This window comes from Chanodichthys erythropterus, chromosome 1 (assembly GCF_024489055.1).
Source record: "Chanodichthys erythropterus isolate Z2021 chromosome 1, ASM2448905v1, whole genome shotgun sequence".
Classification (NCBI taxonomy): domain Eukaryota; kingdom Metazoa; phylum Chordata; class Actinopteri; order Cypriniformes; family Xenocyprididae; genus Chanodichthys; species Chanodichthys erythropterus.
In genome coordinates, this window is record NC_090221.1 from 17,145,871 (window position 1) to 17,165,422 (window position 19,552).

The 19,552-nt window shown below is 35.5% G+C and overlaps 2 protein-coding genes across 5 annotated transcripts; both read left to right on the plus strand.

Moving 5' to 3' along the window:
- The first annotated feature begins 872 nt into the window (after positions 1–872).
- On the plus strand, positions 873–13,610 carry LOC137021801 (phospholipase A and acyltransferase 3-like). 3 transcript variants are annotated; one of them, XR_010895365.1, is made up of 6 exons: positions 873–988; positions 3,086–3,135; positions 3,561–3,669; positions 3,757–4,025; positions 5,325–5,922; positions 13,564–13,610. XR_010895365.1 is itself a non-coding variant. In XM_067388769.1 (5 exons), exons 2-5 carry the CDS (start codon positions 3,121–3,123, stop codon positions 5,442–5,444), a joined length of 513 nt encoding a protein of 170 aa, XP_067244870.1. In that variant the 5' UTR covers positions 873–988; positions 3,086–3,120; the 3' UTR covers positions 5,445–6,236. The 3 variants fall into 3 exon arrangements, 1 of the variants encoding a protein (XP_067244870.1); XR_010895364.1 differs by lacking the exon at positions 13,564–13,610 and adding an exon at positions 10,559–11,059; XM_067388769.1 differs by lacking the exon at positions 13,564–13,610 and having other exon boundaries at positions 5,325–6,236.
- A 1,021-nt stretch (positions 13,611–14,631) lies between these two features.
- Positions 14,632–19,315, plus strand: LOC137017261 (phospholipase A and acyltransferase 3-like). Of its 2 annotated transcripts, none has more exons than XM_067381322.1 (5): positions 14,632–14,734; positions 15,124–15,176; positions 15,585–15,693; positions 15,831–16,099; positions 18,810–19,315. In XM_067381322.1, exons 2-5 carry the CDS (start codon positions 15,162–15,164, stop codon positions 18,927–18,929), a joined length of 513 nt encoding a protein of 170 aa, XP_067237423.1. In that variant the 5' UTR covers positions 14,632–14,734; positions 15,124–15,161; the 3' UTR covers positions 18,930–19,315. The 2 variants fall into 2 exon arrangements, with proteins under 2 accessions (XP_067237423.1, XP_067237432.1); XM_067381331.1 differs by lacking the exon at positions 14,632–14,734 and adding an exon at positions 14,837–15,025.
- Positions 19,316–19,552: the final 237 nt, after the last annotated feature.

Here is a 19,552-nt window from a genome sequence, read left to right on the forward strand (position 1 = left end):
GACATTGCAATAGTAATCCTGCTGAGTACAAGGAGAACCGCATGTTCAGACATTTATTGCGTGTGTGCTTGGCTGAGGAGCAACTGGTGCGAAGCTACCATCTGTGGGATTATGACTATTAAATAAACATTGATTAAGGATTAGGCCAGAATTAGGTTTTAGTTCAATTTGGGTATAGCTTTTATAAATGTGCCTTAGAAAAAACCTTACTTGTGTGTGTCTTGAGACAAAACCATAACACAGACATACTTTAACATCTGTCAGTGCAAGTTGCTTTCAGTTAAAACAGCTCAAACATGCATTTTAGCCTGGGACTTTTAAACCTTGTCTATGAAACCAGGGATTAATCTATTTAAATTTAATCCCTAGTGGTGCAATCAATACATTTTTAAATATGAGGTATTAAATACGAAGTTTAATTATGAGGTCAGTATCATTGGCCATTGGTGCTGTACCACTTTTTTTTTTATTATTATTATCCTAAACATATAGAAGCAGTCTTCCTGATAAAAATAAATAGGCTAAATAAAATAAGGTCGTCCATTAAGCGCTGAATGACTCTGATTAGCTCCCCTCAGTCCCATCACCTGATTTATAGCCTATAGATGTTATTTTTACTAAGAGACAAACACATATAGCCTCACTGAAACTTGTAAAATATTTTTTGGCTCTCTATCACTCTGTTTGTTATCTCAATTTTTGCTTCTGTGTGAGACCCTATTTTCAGTATTTGTTTAGGAGTCTTGCTCATATGCAGGAGTGTGGTGGCCTCATGGGCCCTGGCCATATAAACACAGGATGTGCGTTTCAACACGACAACATAACAACAGTCAATGGATGACATCCTGTTTTTGTATCAGAGCAGCAATGTGGTTTCTGTGTCTCTTATTTGGTTCTCTGAGTGCACAGTAGACTTCACGAGATCTGGAGGGGAATTGCTGAAGACTGCAGATAATTGAATAAAATTATCTAACAGACATACATTATTGTAAGTAAGCCTATAATTCCTTATCTAGCCTATTTAAGACCACAGTGTTACTTACGCACCCAATTACAAAATAAAGAAGATTTGTTATTCAGTTACAAGTTAATTTGTTGACCAAAGTCTACTTGACGAGTTGCTCCTATACGGTCTGTTTATTTCCAATGAAAATAATGCCAATAAAATCTATTAAAATCATAAATATATTTAAATATTTTAAGAAGATCAAGATCAGTGTTGTTTTTGCAAGACCGTAAGTCTTGTCGAGTTGCTCACAATCTGTTTATTTCCGATGCTTTAACTTTTAATTATATATGTGGGTATTTATAAGCTACATATATGATTGCCTTCATATTCACGTATATAATGTGATTTAATTTCCTCATTTTCCATAAAGTTTCTCTTTTATGATGGATTTTAAATTGTTAAAAATTTGCTGCCATCTCAAGTCATTTTAAGAGTAAATAAACGACATGCATAAATTCAACAAAGAGCCAATTAATTGTGATCGGATCACCAAAAACGCATCTTAGCTGGGTGGTGAAAACAATGAAGTCTAAATATTGTTGTTACAGACAGTGGCGGAGCCAGGATTTTTTCATAGGGGTGGCCAGGCAGGGGCCAGCAACCAGTCTGGGGTGGCACAGAAATCTTCATTATTTTAAGAAAAAAATTAGTCTGACTATAATGTATTGGACGATGCCCACAACACAACTGAATCCAGTTAATTTGTTCTTAATTGTAATTGAGATAATGAATTAGATCATGGAAGGCTGAGTGAATTTGACCTTTTAAAAAAAATAATTCCTCACCTGCAGCCTGCAGGCAATAAAGGGGCTCACACTATAGCTAAATTTCAACTTGTTCATTTAGCTTGTTTTGGTTCTCAAAACCCTTGTTCTCCATGAATGTAAAGAATAGTGAGCCAAAATTCCTCCAGAAAGATGTGATAGACTGATACTGTCATACAGAAAATGATTCCTTCATCATCATGGATGAGACATGAATATAACTGTAGTTCAAAGATTATATAACCTTCATTGAATTTATGTATAATCAATGAACTGTTCAACATTTCTGAGTTTGTCTGTTTCAAAAACCAACCGAAAAAAGTAAAAGCTAAATGTTTAACTTTTTTCAACATAAATCAATGCAACAGTAGGAAAATGGAAAAAAATGTGTTCTCTTTTGAATTCCCATTTGCAACAGCACAAAAATGTCAGAATGTAAAATTAATTATTTTATGCATTTAAATGTGATACATTTGTAGATAAACTAACGCAAAATTTGCATCTTCTAGTATAAATGCACAGTTCTCACATTTATTTATGCATTAAAAATCAGCTTGCGCCTTATATTGTGATCTCATATAGAATATTTTAGTCCAGAGACATGTGACGCATATATATATATATATATATATATATATATATATATATATATATATATATATATATATATATATATATATATATATATATATATATATATATATATATATATATATGTATATATATATATATATATATATATATATATATATATATATATATATATATATATATATATATATATATCAAATAGGCCTTCATGCATGCAGTTTTAACGCAGTTTTAATCGCCTTTTTGGTTATTTCATGACTTAATAGACGACAGAACTACGACGTTGCATGCACGTGGTTTCTTTTGCGCTTTATTTAGTGAGTAATATACAGCGCGCCTTATTTGCGCGTGATTGAAAAGTGCGCGGTCTTGCAACCCACCAGTTGAGAAACACTGACGTAAGCTATAGTGTTCACCGTTCACTGTTGTTCTGCTGAAGCTCATTCAACACCTTTACCTTTTCTGCGCGTGTTTGTCTGGCGCCTGCTTGGCGCTGAGGCGAAATTGTTGGAGTGCGCGTCTGAAAAGTCTCACTTTTTTGTGGTCTTAAAGAGAGGGTTCTGCGTTTAAATAAACGAAATTCTTGTCAAAAAAAAAAAAAAAAAGGAGACAAAAACAGCGGTTGTGAGAGTGGAGGACAAAGGCCACCCCCTGGCTCCGCCCCTAATATATACTGTAGTCTATAACTTACAGTATCTATAGGCTATGTTGTTTCTCATAGAGTAAAAACAACAAGAAGAGTTTGCTGCGCTTGCCATGGCATCGACAAAGGTAAATATCTTTTAACTGAAACAACCTGAACATGAATTAAATGTAATATCAAATAGCAAATTAATAATTTTCGTGCTTTTGTTACTGATGAAATGCGACTGTCCAGCTTGGTAATTATGTTTGCTATGTATTATTGCTCAAGGTATGTTACAGAGGAATTTTATTAAAGCAACAGGGAGTGTTAAAAACTGTATAAGACAGTAAGAAAACATGTAACAGAAAGGGTTAGATACCTCTCTGAAACAAGCACGTCTTTGCGAGATGACATGCAAAATGAACAAAACCAACAGTTTCACTTTCCTTGTTCTTTTTTATTCACAAGTGCAATGGTTTTGAGTTATTTTAGTTATACAGTGTGAGATCATTTTGTTGACAAGTTCAATGGTTCTATTAAAATGAAACTCAATACTGATATTGTCTCTTAGTGTGACAAGAAGCCGGAACCTGGAGACCTCATTGAAATATCCCGGGGCGTATATCAGCACTGGGCTATTTATGTTGGCGATGGTTATGTGATTCACCTGGCACCACCCTGTGGGTCTATTGAGCTGACCTTATATTGAACTTGAATTTTATTTTTTAAATTATTATTATTATTCTTTTCCATTTCTTTCTCCATAGCTGAGCATGCTCAAGCTGGGGCCTACAGTATGATGTCAGTACTGAGTGACAAAGCCACAGTGAAGAAAGAAGAACTTTGTGAAGTAGTTGGCAATGATAAATACAGTATCAAAAACCTTCTGGATGAGAAATATGAGCCACGACCCATTCAAGATGTTCTACGAGACGCACACAGCCTTTTGGGAAAGGAACTTCCATATAATGTTTTCACTATGAACTGTGAGCACTTTGTTACAGAGCTGAGATACGGAAAGCCAGAGTCACGCCAGGTACGGTTAGTTGGCATGTTGAGATAATTCACACAAATAACAGTGTTGCTTGAAATCATTTCGAATTTTCTATTTCTGTATAAATATGCCCCAAAAATGATCAGATTTTCAGACTAAAGTTAGACAAAGAAAACCCAATCAAACAAATGAGATAAAAATATTAGGCTATACTTGGTCATGATCCACCAGTAAAAATCACATTCTGGGTGGTGAAATCTGTGTTTTTGGCAGGGTTCCCATGATAAACTATGCATTCCAGCAGCTAAATATCATGTTATTTGGGGTTGCTTCAACCTGCGGACATGAAAAACAAACCAAGGCAACAGTGTTAAAGCCCAACTCCATGGGTAAACAGTTGACTTGGCATCACTGCTAAAGGCCTTTCTATGCACATCTGCAGTTTGCTGAAGATCATGTGGAAAAATGTTTTGTGGACAAATGAGACCAAAATAGACATTTTTGGTTTAAATGATAAGCATTATTTTTGGACAAATGAAAACACTGCATTCCAGCATTAGAACCTTGTCCAATCTGTGAAACATGAAAGTGACATGACGTAAAGGCCAAGTACTGTTAACCCATTCTCCTAATTTGTCCTGTGCATTTAACCCATCCAAGTTAGTGCACTGTCTGCACACACATTAGGTGAGTAGTGAACACACACACTGCAAACCATGGACACACACACCAGGAGCAGTGGGGAGGAATTCACTGCAGCACCTGGGAAGTGATTGGGGGTTAGGTGCCTTGCTCAGTCATTTCCTGCCGGTATTGAGAATTGAACCCGCAACCTTCGGGTTACCAGTCTGACACTAATCATTATGAACAAAAAATTCTGAATTATACCAGCAAATTCTAAAGGAAAATGTGAGAACATCTGTCTCAAGAGCAAGTGGGTCATGCAGCAAGATAACACGCCAATTTTACCAAAGAACTGTTAAAGAAGATCAAAGTTAATGTTCTGAAATAGCTAAAAGTCATTGTGCAGCAGTTACCGGAAACGTTTAGTTGCAATTATAGCTGCACAAGGGGGTCACACCAGATATACTGAAAGCACTCACAGATATTTAATACTGAGTCATTTTTCTCAATAAATAAATGACAAAGTCTCAATTGTATTATTGGGTTCTCTGTCTACTTATGTTTGAGGTCATATTTATGTAGAAATATAACAAATTCTAAAATATTCACAAACTTTCAAGCACCATTGTGACAGTATGGTCACACAAGCTCTGTCTACATTTTCAGGAACTTATCACACAATAAATTAATATAGATACTTTCTGTTTATTCTTATAGGTGCGAAGAGCATTTAAGATTGGTGGTGCTGCAGTGGCTGGCGTTGGAATTGTTGGTGGTGTTCTTGCTGTTGCTTCAGCCTATCTTGGTTCAAAAGACAAAGAGGACCAGAAATACTAAGTTTGGAAAAATTATTCGATGCTTCTGATAGAAATAATTTTTTTAACTTGGTAGACATAGTTTTATGAGAACGGTGTAAATATTTATTAACCGAATGTACAATCTGTTCTGTTGTTTGGTAACTCAGCAATAGTGCATTATGTTTTTAATAATTTTGTTTTCTAATAAACTTTCAAACTGTTTTATAATATAATCAAAATATGGCAAGATAAATATTTGACCAAATTAATCTTTAAACAAACTGCTGTGTTTCTATTTTTGTGCCAATAAATATTTGACCAAACATTTTTCATTGTGTAATTCATTTTCAGGTTGTGTGGTTTCATAAGACTCTGAGAAAAAAATAAGAAAAAAATATATTTTTTGTGCATGATACAGAAATGACAGAAACCAACCCCCACTTCACTGATTAACCAGAAAAACTGCAGTCTAGCACAGACAATCCGAATGACTGGACTACCTTTATGACTGAACTGAGGTAAAGTTTATACTTTTTACAAGTCAGTCCATTATCTAATCTCAGGCACTGATATAGGAGCAAGAGTGAGTGCTGTCAAAATCTCGTCAGTTTTTTTAGGTGTGACAGTATGTATGTTCTGAGGTGTGGCAGTATGAATGTAAATTGTTTTCACAGTAATGCACTTACAATAGAAATCTGAGGCAACCCAAAAATTACACTTTAAAGCAGAATTGAATTATGTTTGTATCATTGATGCTTGTTATTGATCACTGTAAAGCTGTTTTGAAACAACCTGTATTGAACAGAGTGCTATATAAATAAAGGTGACTTGATTTGCTTGACAACAACCAAATGGATCCACTCCTTAAATAATGATCTGGATCAACATCAATGAATCAAAGGAATTTGAGAAATTATGTAACACAATAGCCTAAGATAGAACAACAGACAAGACAGACTACTTGAACAAGAATTATAAAGAGAGAGAGAGAGAGACAAGAAACAAGCTGACAATTATAAAAAAAAAAAAATTTGTTTTGTTATATAATTAATTTTAAAACCAGCAGAACTATATTGTCACCGTGGCATCAATAAAGGTAAACATTTTCATACTGACTTGAAACAATACATACACTGACATTAATTATAGGTAAAAATAAGTCAAAATAAAAAATAATTTGATGCTCTTATTGGGTTTGATGTAATTTCAAAATTGCCTATTTAAAACAGTACTGCTATTGCTTTTTATTTTACTTTTTTTGTACTTTAAAGTACTGACAAGGCCAATGTCTGGCTTTTTCTATTTGTCTTTGGAAATAGTTTTAAATATTATCTAATTAATATGACTTAATTTCCTTGATGCAAATGTGGAAAGTGGAGGCCTCATTAAAATCTCCAGAGGCGGATAAAAGCACTGGACTCTATTGGTGATGTTGATGTGGTTCACATTGTGAAACATGAGTTACAAACATAACACATTACAAAGCAACATGGCATTTTTTTTTTTTTTTTTTTTTTTTTTTGCATTTTAAAAGGATAGTTCAGCCAAAAATGAAAATACTGTCACCTGAAGTAGTTCCAATCCAAACCTTTTCTTTGTTCTGCTGAACACAAAGGAAAATATTTGAAAGAATGTCAGTAACCAAACAAACAAAAATGGTACACTGTCAGAAAAAAAGGTACAGCGCTGTCACTGGAGCTGTACCCTTAAAAGTGAAAAGGTACATCTTTGTACCTTACTTATCCCTAAATGGTGCATTTTTGTACCTTAAAGGTACATATTAGTATACCTTTTTACCTTTGTACCTTAGGGTACAGCCCCAGTGACAGCACCGTACCTTTTTTTCTGACAGTGTAGACAATGAGGGACGAGATCTGTTTGGTTACTGACATTCTTCCAAATATCTTTCTTTGTGTTCAGCAGAACAGGGAAACTTATGCAGTTTTGGAGTTACTTGAGGGTGAGTAGCCTAAATGATGACAGAAGTTTCATTTCTGGGTGAACTATCCCTTTAATAATGCTTTTATGGTGCAGTAAAAAACATGTGACATTGTATGTCATTAAGTTAATATGTATGGTGCTATTTCAGTTTTGTTTGTTCAGTTGTTTTTTTGTTCAGCAGACACATTTAACTAGGAGTGTAAGAGTAATTCTTAACAGTAGGCCAACCCGGAAGTTAGCGGCGCACGGGTTCCCTCCATGTTCCCTCGACTGAAAGCCTATTCATTTTTCCCATAGACTTTTGGAAAATCGCAGAAAATAAGCTCTGTGTTTAACAAAGGGTTATGACACTTACACGTTTTGTCTATCAAGATAATCTTTACAAGTTAACACAACATTTATAGATTTTGAAGCCTAAATAAAGTCGTCAGATATAAAAGGCTAACAGTAGGCTATAAACGGACTACAGCACACCATGGTCGCGGATCACCGTCGTCACCACCAAGCTTCCTCAAACTTTATTTAGAAAACAACTCTATTTAAAAACATGCTCACTGATTATGATCTGTGCTGTGTATGAATACTTATCCACTTTTTCATGAGAAATGCTGTCCAAATGTCCTGTTTGTCATGATGACGTCTAAAGTCCCTGCCAAAGGAAGTAGTCCCTTTTAGCAATTTGTTAGCAACCGCCGATTTTAAGACACAGTAAAAGTTTAAAAAATCACAAGCGGGTTATAACTGGTGTGTTTTATGTCATAGATCAAAACGTGAAAATATTTAGAGGCTTTGTTAACCACGGACCTTATTTCAGGCGATTTAGCAAAAACCCATTAGGGCGTTGGAACCGGAAGTCCTAAAATGCTAACTCGCTTCCGGGTTTTGCCTACAAAAACGCGTCATCCCTGGGGCACTCTATACAGTTACGGGAGTGACAACCGCATTCTCGGAAAATTTGCGCTGCGTGAACGGAATCGGACTGGACAACAAGTCTGTCAAGGGGGTTCGTGTGTGTGTGTGTGTGTGTGTGTGTGTGTGTGTGTGTGTGTGTGTTCTTGTGGGGACCAAATGGCCCCACGATGTAATAAAAACCTGAGATCACCTACATTGTGGGGTCCAGCCAGCGGTCGAGGGAAATGGATTAATAAACATACTAAAAGATGTAAAAATGCAGAATGTTTCCTGTGATTGTTAGGTTTGGGGATAGAATATACAGTTTGTACAGTATGAAAACCATTACGCCTATGGAGAGTCCCCACTAAGATAGCAACGCGTGTTTGTGTGTGTGTGTGTGTGGTTTTACTTTCAGTAACTTACACCGAGGGAGATATGAGCTGTGTGTCATCTTAAGTTTTTAGATCCAGTCACTATTCTCCACCAGAGCCGCTCCCGACAGTTTTGCGCGACTCAAGACGCTACACATTGAAGCACATTGAAGCACATTGAAGCTACTGTCGCTTAATGAAGTTTTAATAGATGAACTCGCGGCTCGTGTCAAAAAGTAATAAGACTTTTCAGTTTTATGGACGCCGCCATCTTTGATATTACTTTGGTCGCTGTCGCTATGGTTACTGGTAAGAGAATATGGGCTTGACTCTATTTGCACGTATATACAGACAGTATTCGAGACGCTGTGTGAACGGGACATTTACAGACTCACAGCTGTAAGTAAATACAATCCCAAAAACTGACAACAGTGTGAATGTAGCCAATTGAGAAAGAAAATGTTATCTGCTTTTCTATTTCTCCTTAGTAGCAACTGGTCAAGCTATAGTGAAAAGAGAGAAACTTATGTATGTAGTGGGTGTTCATGCAGTCGATGACAAATAGCCTATACATCTCGCCCTGTCAGTAAAATCATAAATGAAGCACTACATCATGTGGAAAATCAACACCCATATCAGCTGTTAACACAAAACTATCAGCACTTTACAGAACTGAGATAAGGGAAGGCAGAATCTCACCAGGTACAAGCCTGACATAGGCCTACTTAGACATGCAATATGCATGTGTTATTGTATTAGTTTTGTATTAGTAATGTAGGCCTATTAGATTCACTATAATGTTAGTCAGTGACAGTACTGTTATCATTTTGAAACCACAGGAATACAGAGCTGTATTATGGTAAATTATTTGACATTATTTTCTCTCTCTCTTTGCAACAAGCAGCTACTGGATTCTTTCTAGTACTCTTGCTTTAATGACTGTAGGACTATATGGAAGCACAAAAGGCAGCTAATCTTTGGAGTCGTCATCCAGATTACTCTCTAGGTAATGTGTCAGCTACAGTGATGAAGACAGGGACAGATTTCAGTCACTACTGTCACTACAAAAATTACAGCTCAGCTATAGAAATTACCAGACTTTTTAAGATTTTGTTAATTAACATGACTTCTCCATGCTTTAATCAATAATAAAAATAGATTTCTTATTTAGATTTTCCATGTGTGTAGAAGCTCTGTATGTAATAACAATAGGCTGGAAAATTATCCTGAAATTACCATATATTTTTATTTTGATGCCATTAGATTTACAATGTCTGAGTGCAATCTCTTATAGCCTAGTAAATTACAGAGTTTCTGGCCATCTTTACAACAGTTCAGTCAGCCCGTTTTTACCATTTGCTGGACTAAATTCTGTGAAATGTAGCAATTGAGCAACAGACTGTTCCTCTCTATTATCATACATATAAAGTTGAATTTGTAAGACCTAAATTCCTGATGAGACTAACACAAGAGCTTTCACAAAAACAGACGACAGACAATAAAACAATAAACACACAAATCTGGAGAAGAGATCACAAAGCAGGGGCACAGAAAGTCATTTGCCTTCTCTTCTCTGCTTACCCATCCTGATCCCCCTCCCCCTCTCCTTCTAAAGTTTATATACATATACTTTATCTTGACAGTTCATGATTTTAAAGGGTAAGTTCACCCAAAAATGAAAACTGTCATTAACTACAAACTCATATCGTTCCACAACTTCGTTCATCTTCGGAACACATATTTTGGAGGAAATCTGTGAGCTATCTGGCCTCCAATAGACTGCAACACAATTACCACTTGCAGGGTCCAGAAAGGTATAGTAAAGGCATTGTTAAAATAATCTATGTGGTTCAACCTTAATGTTATGAAGCGACAAGAAAACTTTCTGTGTGCAAAAACAAAACAAAAATTACAACTTTATTCAACAATATCTTCTGTGTCATTCCAGGTTCTACATCAGAACGGCGGCTCATTATTGGCTGGCTCCTGCGTCATGCGTCGTGCTGCTCAAGTGTGCAGCCGGCATTCAGACGTAAACACGGAAGCCTTCACTGTGCATACTGTGTCAGTTGCGTAAGGATAATGCAGGGAAGAGAAGAGATTGTTGAATAAAGTCATTATTTTTGTTTTGTTTTTGCACACAAAAAGTATTCTCGTCGCTGCAGTCATGTCGATTGTTTCAACGATGTCTTTAGTACTTCTCTGGACCTTGAATGTGGTAATTATATTGCTATCTATGGATGAGTCATATACCTCTCAGATTTCATCAAAAATATCAAATAACCGTTGGTCCTCACCACGAAACCAAGTGCAACCCTTTGCGGCACATGGATAGACCCAACCAAATTCCACAGATGTTTGGATAGTAAATATTTACAGTTCTTTTGTTCTGGGCCCCATTTCAGAAAGGAGGTTCAACCAACTCTCAGTTGAAACTTGAACTGTGAGTTGACTTACTCTGAGATAGGAAACTCTGAGTTTTCAGTTTCAAAACAGCTGAATTGAGTTAGTTCAATCGACTCTGAGTTAAGCGCGTGCACCACGACTATGAAAAGACATCATCAATGGAGCTCCGATATTACGATTCACCATGTCAACAGCACGTGACAAAAGAACATCCGCATACTTCTGAGTCAATGCAAGTTTAATTCTTATCAATGTTATAATATCAAAGGTGAAAACTGGTAGAATGGTAAGTTATTTAACTAATATTCATTTTCATGGTATTCCACATGCAAAAAAAGAAGAAAAAATGCAGGATGCATTAATAAGAGTGTAAATGATTTTATCGTTATTAAACACTCATTAGGCAATTCCACTTTTAGAAAATTTTCTTCATTTTTATTGAAAATAAATGCTTTTCTGATGTGATATGTGATGGGAAAAGGGAGAATAGCAAGCTCTGCAAAAGGCAGATTCAAACCCAGTCAATTGCATCACAAGTTAATTCTTCGCACCCAACACACTACACCACTGCAGCCACAGGAATGTATGTCAACTTTAACCTGAACTGACATTGGTGGGCGGAGCTACTGTAAATTTGCATTTAGTAGTACCCAGGTGAAAAAAAAAAAAAGTGTACTTGAGTGCATTAAAAAAATACTTAAATACAAGCAAGTACATTTGTAGTACATTCTTTATTTTGGTGCTAAATAAAAGTATCAAAGTTATACACTATAAATACTCTAATTCAATGTATATTTGTACTTCAGTAGTACTTCACTGCACTTTGAAAAGTATACTAAATACCACTACTACTTAAATTGATTTTTAGTGCAATGAAATAAATAAAAATATACAGAGGAGTTTTATTAGTGTATTTGTTAAAAGTGCTTTCAATGCTTTAAAATTAGTTCAATCTTAGTAGACTTTTATATAGTAATCCTAAATTTAAATGCCATTGATTTTCTTACAAATATATTACTAATGTACTAGTTATAAGTACATTTTCCCCCAGGTGAAAAAAAGTGCAGTAAAATACACTTTATTTTAGTACACAGTACACTTCCATAATGTACTTAAACTGCTCTATTTCCATGCCCTTATTTTGTACTTAATATATAGCTGTACTTAAATACTTCAAGTGTACAAGTGGTAACTAAATAATTTTTAATACAGAGATAGTATGTTAAAAGCACATTTTAGTTCAAATTCATGGTGTCTCAAAATAGCACAGTTGAGTAAACTTAGATGTTCTTAAGATTATCTTAAGAAGTACTAAAGAAGAGCTTTTAGTATATTAAGTACAAAATTAGCGCACAAAAATAGAGCACTTTAAGTACATTATGGAAGTGTACTAAAATAAAGTGTATTTTACTACAGTTTTTTCACCTGGTATAGACATTCTGACACTTTCCATCTGCATTAAGATTACTTTTATTACCACACTGGCAGATATTAATTTTACTTAAGTAAAATGCACTTAATTTAGATCCCCCCCAGGAAACAAGACTAAATATCTTAATATAATTTTCTTATATAGAAAATCCATCTTGATTTAAGAATGTTTAGATATTTGTACTTGAAACAGGATGAAAAATACTCAGTACGAAAATCATTTTTGCAGTGTGAATGAATGAGTTAACTATTTAAACATCACTTGCACTTTAAAAAGGCGGAGGAGACCGAAGGAAACTCTGGGTTTACCAAAGAAAACCTGCTCCCGACCAGGTTAGGTTCACAGAGTAAGTTACTATGGTAACTGACTCTGAGTAAGAGTTACCCCTCTTTCAGAAACGGGCTTGACTTACCCTGCTTTCTTGCCTTTGACATACCTCCCATTATGAAATAGAAAACCCAGAGTTTCCCTCATTTCAGGGTTAACATACTCAGAGTTTTCACTTAACCTCCTTTCTGAAACGGGCCCCTGGTCTTTTAGGGAAAGTGGCAAAAGAGTCATTGGGATTCTGTAAAAAGAAAAACCCTTGCTGTGTAAGTCTCTGGAGCTCTGCATCCAAAATACTCATAGTGTGTGTCTATCTGCTGTCAGGATATGCATCTCTCAGTCTTAGATTCTTCTTTGAGCAACTGATGTTATGTATATATCATGTCTGAATTAAATTGTCATTGTTTAATTATGTGATTGGCATGAGCGCACGAAGAAAGACAATGCAAAATCAATCTTTAATAAATCCAAGCAGGGGAAACACAGGAGAAAAGGCAAACATGTTCACTTTAGGGCTGCAACTAATGATTATTTTGATAATCAATTAGTTTGCCAATTTTTTTGATTAATCAGATAAAAAGCCCAATTTTCTTTTCTTTTATTGGCAAAACACTCTACATCCTGTTCTTCAAACAGATGAGCCAACTGAATGCTATGAAAACAGTTAATATATCTATATTTATGCAATATATTATACAAAGATATATATATATATATAATTCATATAATATGTTAAAATTTCCCTTGGTGTTGCTGTAGACCTTGCTTCTGTGTCTTTTTTTTGACAGAGAAAAGCAGACACAATGAACGGTGGGAAATGAAGAACTAAAACTACAATTGTGGCCGCATTTGATTATCTGAAGTAAGAAAATTGTTTGTTCCATTTTTAAGTTTAAATAAATAATTTAAATAAACAATCAAACTTAAATATAATAACTTGGCAGGTGTGATGAGCACAAATGGAAATATTCATAAATGAACGTAAAATCTGTTGTGTTGTTTGGTAACTCAATAACAGAGTTATGAATCTGTAGTCCACAAATAAACCTTTTTTCATCTTATCAAAATACAGAAAGCCAAATTAATGCTTAAATAACTGACATGTTTCTATTTCTTTTGTGCTATAATTATTTGAACAAATATTTTTCCATCTGTATTTCTTTTTCACGTTCTGTAGTGCCATAGCAGCCCACCATAGTGAGAGATTGAAAGAAAGAGGGAGAACACATCTGTTCCTTTAACAGATGATGATACAGTTGAATGCAAACTGTAGTTCCTTCCATAAACAAAATAATTTATTTAGGCTATAAGTTATTAATAACCAGTATGATTGTTTAATTATTGCACACCTGTAAGGTGTTTAGTTACATAGGCCTACAATAACTAGGCATGTCGAATTGTGAGGGAAACATCGATATGTATAAAAGGAGGGGAAAGTACAGCTTTTGCAACTTTTAACAACTTTAAACAATTAAATGAATAAGGCATTAGACAGAGGACGTTTTGGATAAATTTCCGCCCTCTGTAGTTTATGAGAGCTGTTATTCCGCGCTCAATATCGTCCTTGAAAACACCGCGTAAAATCACAATACTGACGATGTTATCACAGAAATACACTGTAAATGTATAAATGATTTATATTTTATTTAGGAAGTCAGTAACATTGACCATTGCTACAGTATAAGTGGCATATGTATCCGAAAACGTACAAAAGCAGTATTCCTGATGAAAATAATACAAATAAAACGTCAGTAAAATTGTAGATATATCATGAATAAGAACATCAAGATCACTTTAATAGCGTCCACCTTTGATGCTTACGCTGAATGACCCTCACGCTGATTGGTCGAATTCGCTGCCAACAGTCACATCAGCTGATTTATAGTCTGTGATGTTATTTTTACTTCAGAGCTCAGACAAAATACACGGAGTGTAGCTCACGTTCAGAAATACAGCATTGTAAGTATGATTCCTTAATTATTTCTGTGTTACTTACGCAATTGGAGTAAGTTACGAGATGAAGACCGTGTTCAAAGCCTGGATCTTAGAGCGCAAAGCTGTTTGTTTAACTTGTCGCGTTGTTCTTACAATGTCGTGTTGTTTTCGCCTTCATATTCACGTTACATATTATATAATTCAATTACCCAAAACGTATTCTTTTACGTAGCGGTTTAAATGGTCGCAAATTTGCTGCCCTCTCAAGTTATAGGGTAACGTAAACGTAAATAAACGAAGTGCGTAAAATTAACGGTAAAAAGCCGCTTGTCATCTACGTTATTCATCAAAAGTGCCTCTTATTACCTGGTGGAAACGAGGTCTAAATGTCGTTTGTTGTGTGTTTCTCACAGGATTAGTGTAAAAACAAGAACAGCAGATTGAGATTTCCATGGCGCCGTCAAAGGTAAATGTCTTTTTAATAAACCGAAACAAACGGAAAGAATGAACATTAATGTAACATTAAAAAGCAAATAGATCATGTAACGTTAGTCAGTGCAGTTATTGATGAAACCGTAGTTTGATACTATTGCACAGTTTGGTAATTATGTGTGCTTATTGCTCAAGGTCTGTTACAGAGGAATTTTATTAATGCGATGGAGACAGGATTTTGTTTTCTGGCAACATAAGGAGCTAGATACATTTCTGAAACAAGAGCATGTCTGTGCGCAAAAACGCAGCAAGCAGCACACTTTCACTTTCTTTTCTTTTAATATCCACAAGTGCAACATGTTGTTATTTGTTAATATGATTTATTATTGACAAGTTCAATGGTTCTATTAAAATGAAACTCAATATTGATATTGTCTCTTAGTATGACAAGAAGCCGGAGCCTGGAGACCTCATTGAAATTTTCCGAGGCACATATCAGCACTGGGCTATATATGTTGGCGAAGGCTATGTGATTCACCTGGCACCACCCTGTGGGTTATTTACATGCTGCCTGTCGAGTTGAACTTGATATGGATCTTAAACATTCCATTTAAGAGACAACTTTCTGAACATGTAAAGGTTGCACATTTTATATTTTGTTTTTTCTTTTTCATTTCTTTCTCCATAGCTGAGCATGCTCAAGCTGGGGCCTACAGTATGATGTCAGTACTGTGTGACAAAGCCACAGTGAAGAAAGAAGAACTTTATGAAGTAGTTGGCAATGATAAATACAGTATCAACAACCTTCTGGATGAGAAATATGAGCCACGTCCCATTCGAGACGTTCTACGGGACGCACACAGTCTTTTGGGTCAAGAACGTCCATATTGTGTCTTTAGTGGGAACTGTGAGCACTTTGTTACGGAGTTGAGATACGGAAAGCCACAGTCACGCCAGGTACAGTTTGAACATTCAGATGATTCACAGATTTGTAGTGCTCTTGTATTAATACAAGCCTGTTACCAGTTACCATATTGATTACATGTATCTGGATTATGTAATCAGATTACAAGTACTTGTAATTAGATTATATTAAGTTTTAAAATAATCGTAATCAGACTAGTTACTAGGCAATTTTATTTGTATAGCACATTTCATACACAATTGTACTTCAAACTAAGTGCTTTACAAAAAGAAGAGTCAAATAATAATAAAAATGGAAAACATAAGAAATAGAAATAACAGTGAAAACAGAGAATTTTATTGGAGCTAGGAAGTTTCAGGGTGTTTTTTGTTGTCTGTCAGAGCGGATCTAAATGGATCTTCCTCAGACGTCAGGACCGCTGTCTAGCTCTACCTGCTAAGGCACTTTGAACTGATACACAAAGTTTCAATCCCCCCTTTTGCCAAGACACCTCAAACTGTGCCACACAGCCCCAATCCCTCTTCCGGAGATATCTTAACTATGCAACGCAGTTCAAATTTCCCCTTTGGAAAGTGTCCTGACTGTAATCCAGAGATATCTTAACCACGCATCACAGCTCAAATTTCCCATTTGGAAAGTGCCCCAACCAACGTGTTTTGATTTCCGGAATATGTTAATCACATTGCCTTTTCAAGTGATCGCAATTCCCCTTAGAAACCCCTTCCATGTACCGATGGTTGGGCTATCTGACTCATGCGGTATGAGTCAGATAGCCCAACCATCATGGTTTGTCCCCTTATCCAAATTTACCAAATTTTAACCTAATCACAAATGCTTACTTCCTAATTCTCCCAGCTCTTTCAACCAGACAGCAAGATTTAAAATGCATTAAAAATGAAATAAAAACCGGAAAAGGAATAAAAAGATAATACGTATAAAAAATAAAAGCAGTTCGGACATAGCACAGTGCTCAATCGGCAAATGCATAGATAAAAAGATACGTTTTGAGTCTGGATTTGAAAGTGGCTACTGTTGGAGCACACCTCATCTCTTATCTTATTACACCTGATCTACATATCTGCAATGTATTGGGGTCCTAGGCCATTGAGTGATTTATAAACAAGTAACAGTACTTTAAAATCAATTCTAAATGCAACTGGAAGCCAGTGCAAGGACCTGAGGACTGGTGTGATGTGTTCATGTTTTCTGGTTCTGCTCAGAATCCCGGCAGCAGCGTTCTGTACGAGCTGCAGCTGTCTTATGGTCTTTTTGGGAAGTCCAGTGAGGAGCCCATTACAATAATCCACCCTGCTGGTGATGAAAGCATGAACAAGTTTCTCTAAGTCTTGACTGGAGACAAAGCACCTCATTTTGGAAATATTTTTGAGATGATGATAATATGCTGATTCAGTTATTGTCTTTACATGGCTACTGAAACTTAGGTCTAACTCCAAAATTACACCAAGATCCCTGACTTGATTTTTTGTTGTTTGACCCCTAGAGTGAAGGTGTGTTCACTTTGAGAACTTCATCTTTGTTTCCAAACGCAATGACTTTAGTTTTGTCTTTGTTTAACTGAAGGAAGTTTAGGCACATCCAATTTTTAATTTCATCAATGCACTGGCACAGGGAGTCAATGGGGCTGTAGTCATTAGGTGATAGGGCTAGGTAAATCTGGGTGTCATCTGCATTTCTGTGATATGCAATTTGGTTCTTTCACATTATTTGGCTCAGTGGCAGCATATATAGGTTGAACAGGAGGGGTGCAAGTATTGAACCTTGAGGGACTCCACATGTCATGGATGTCCACTCAGACTTATGGTCACTGATACTCACATAATAACCTCTCCCTTCTAAGTATGACCTGAACCATTTAAGAACCATCCCAGAAAGCCCAACCCAGTTTTCCAGCCTACTACTACTTTTTTATCTTTTACATTTATAAAATGTTATGATTTAATAGCTTTTCATTAAACTCACAAACCCCCTCCAGTTCTATCAGAACCCCAGTCTGAGAAACCCTGATGTAATGTAATATTTAATGCACTTTATGTTGTTGATAACAAAGATTGGAATATATTTTCTTTGTCTTTGTATTTAACTATTTTTATATAAATATGGTACAAGATTATCCTATTCAAATCATTGTGATAAGCGAGATGGGCCAGAAATAATCTAAAAGTAATCAAAAAGTATTTGGATTATATTACCTTCAATTTGTTATGTAATTGATTATGTTTCTAACTACAATTTTTGTCATGTAATTTGGAATCAGTAACCATCTACCCAGCACCACATGGCAGATACATCGCACACAGATTACTTGTAAGGGCTGCGAAGAGTCTGTTTTGCTGTGCTAAACTTTGCAATAAACATGTTGAAAATGCACTATAAACAGGTTATTTTAAAGAAGCAAGTAAAGGAGTGAAAAATTACTCACCCTATGCTTTAAAACAGACATCTTTTGGGCTGTTATTCACCAAAATGCACATTTGTTTATTAAAATAAGATTGGGGGAGACATTAGTAAGATCGATTGGATTTATTAACTTGTTTACGAAAAATACAACTCAGAATGTATTAAAATACCTACATTATATCCATATTTACTTTTGAGTTGACCTCAGAATACTACACACATGATTACAGGGCTGTTTTATGGTAAAATATTTAATGTTGATTTAGGCAATGATGGGCACTTATACTGTGAATTAATAGAAATGCTTTTTGTGCATTCTATTAGGTGCGTAAAGCGGTGGAGTTTGGTGTTGGAGTTGGACTCGCTGCAGCAGTTACCTTCGGAGTTCTTGCTGCTGCTGCAACCATTTTTGGTTCAAAAGACAAAGAGAAGCAGACAAAGTAAGGACTGAGAAATGCAGAAGTGAAAAGTACACTTGTGGAGGCCTTTCATTTTTAAAGTCAATGTAATTTAAAGTCATGTAATAGCTTGGTATGCTTAGTTTTGTGAGCACACTGGAAATATTCACAAACATTTTAATATGTACAAACAAGACATTCTCAGCAACCAAACAAAATTGTTTCCATTTGATAACAAAAGTGTATTTCGCTACTGACAAATCTCAAATACCTGAAGGATTTTTTAAAAATAATTTTGATTCTTTTTCTACTGGTTTCTTAATGACATTTTAAGCACTTTATCTGTATATTCAAAATGGCAAGCTAACTATTTGACCAACTTTATCTTAAAACAAACTGCCATATTTATGTTTTTGTGCCATTAAATATTTGAAATCATATACTAGGTGTTTGTGTATTTATTTGTTACATTTTGTGATGTTCTATACTGAAAAAGATGATATTAATCAAATCAATTCTGTCGTTCCATGGTGCAAGATCACCATTTACACTGGAGGTTTCTGTATTGCTGGCTTGAATTACATCAGCTCAATGAGACCTTTGTTACCATTTGCTGGTAAATACCAAATTCTTGCGACAACAAAGCAGTGTGAGGCACAGCAACAGAAA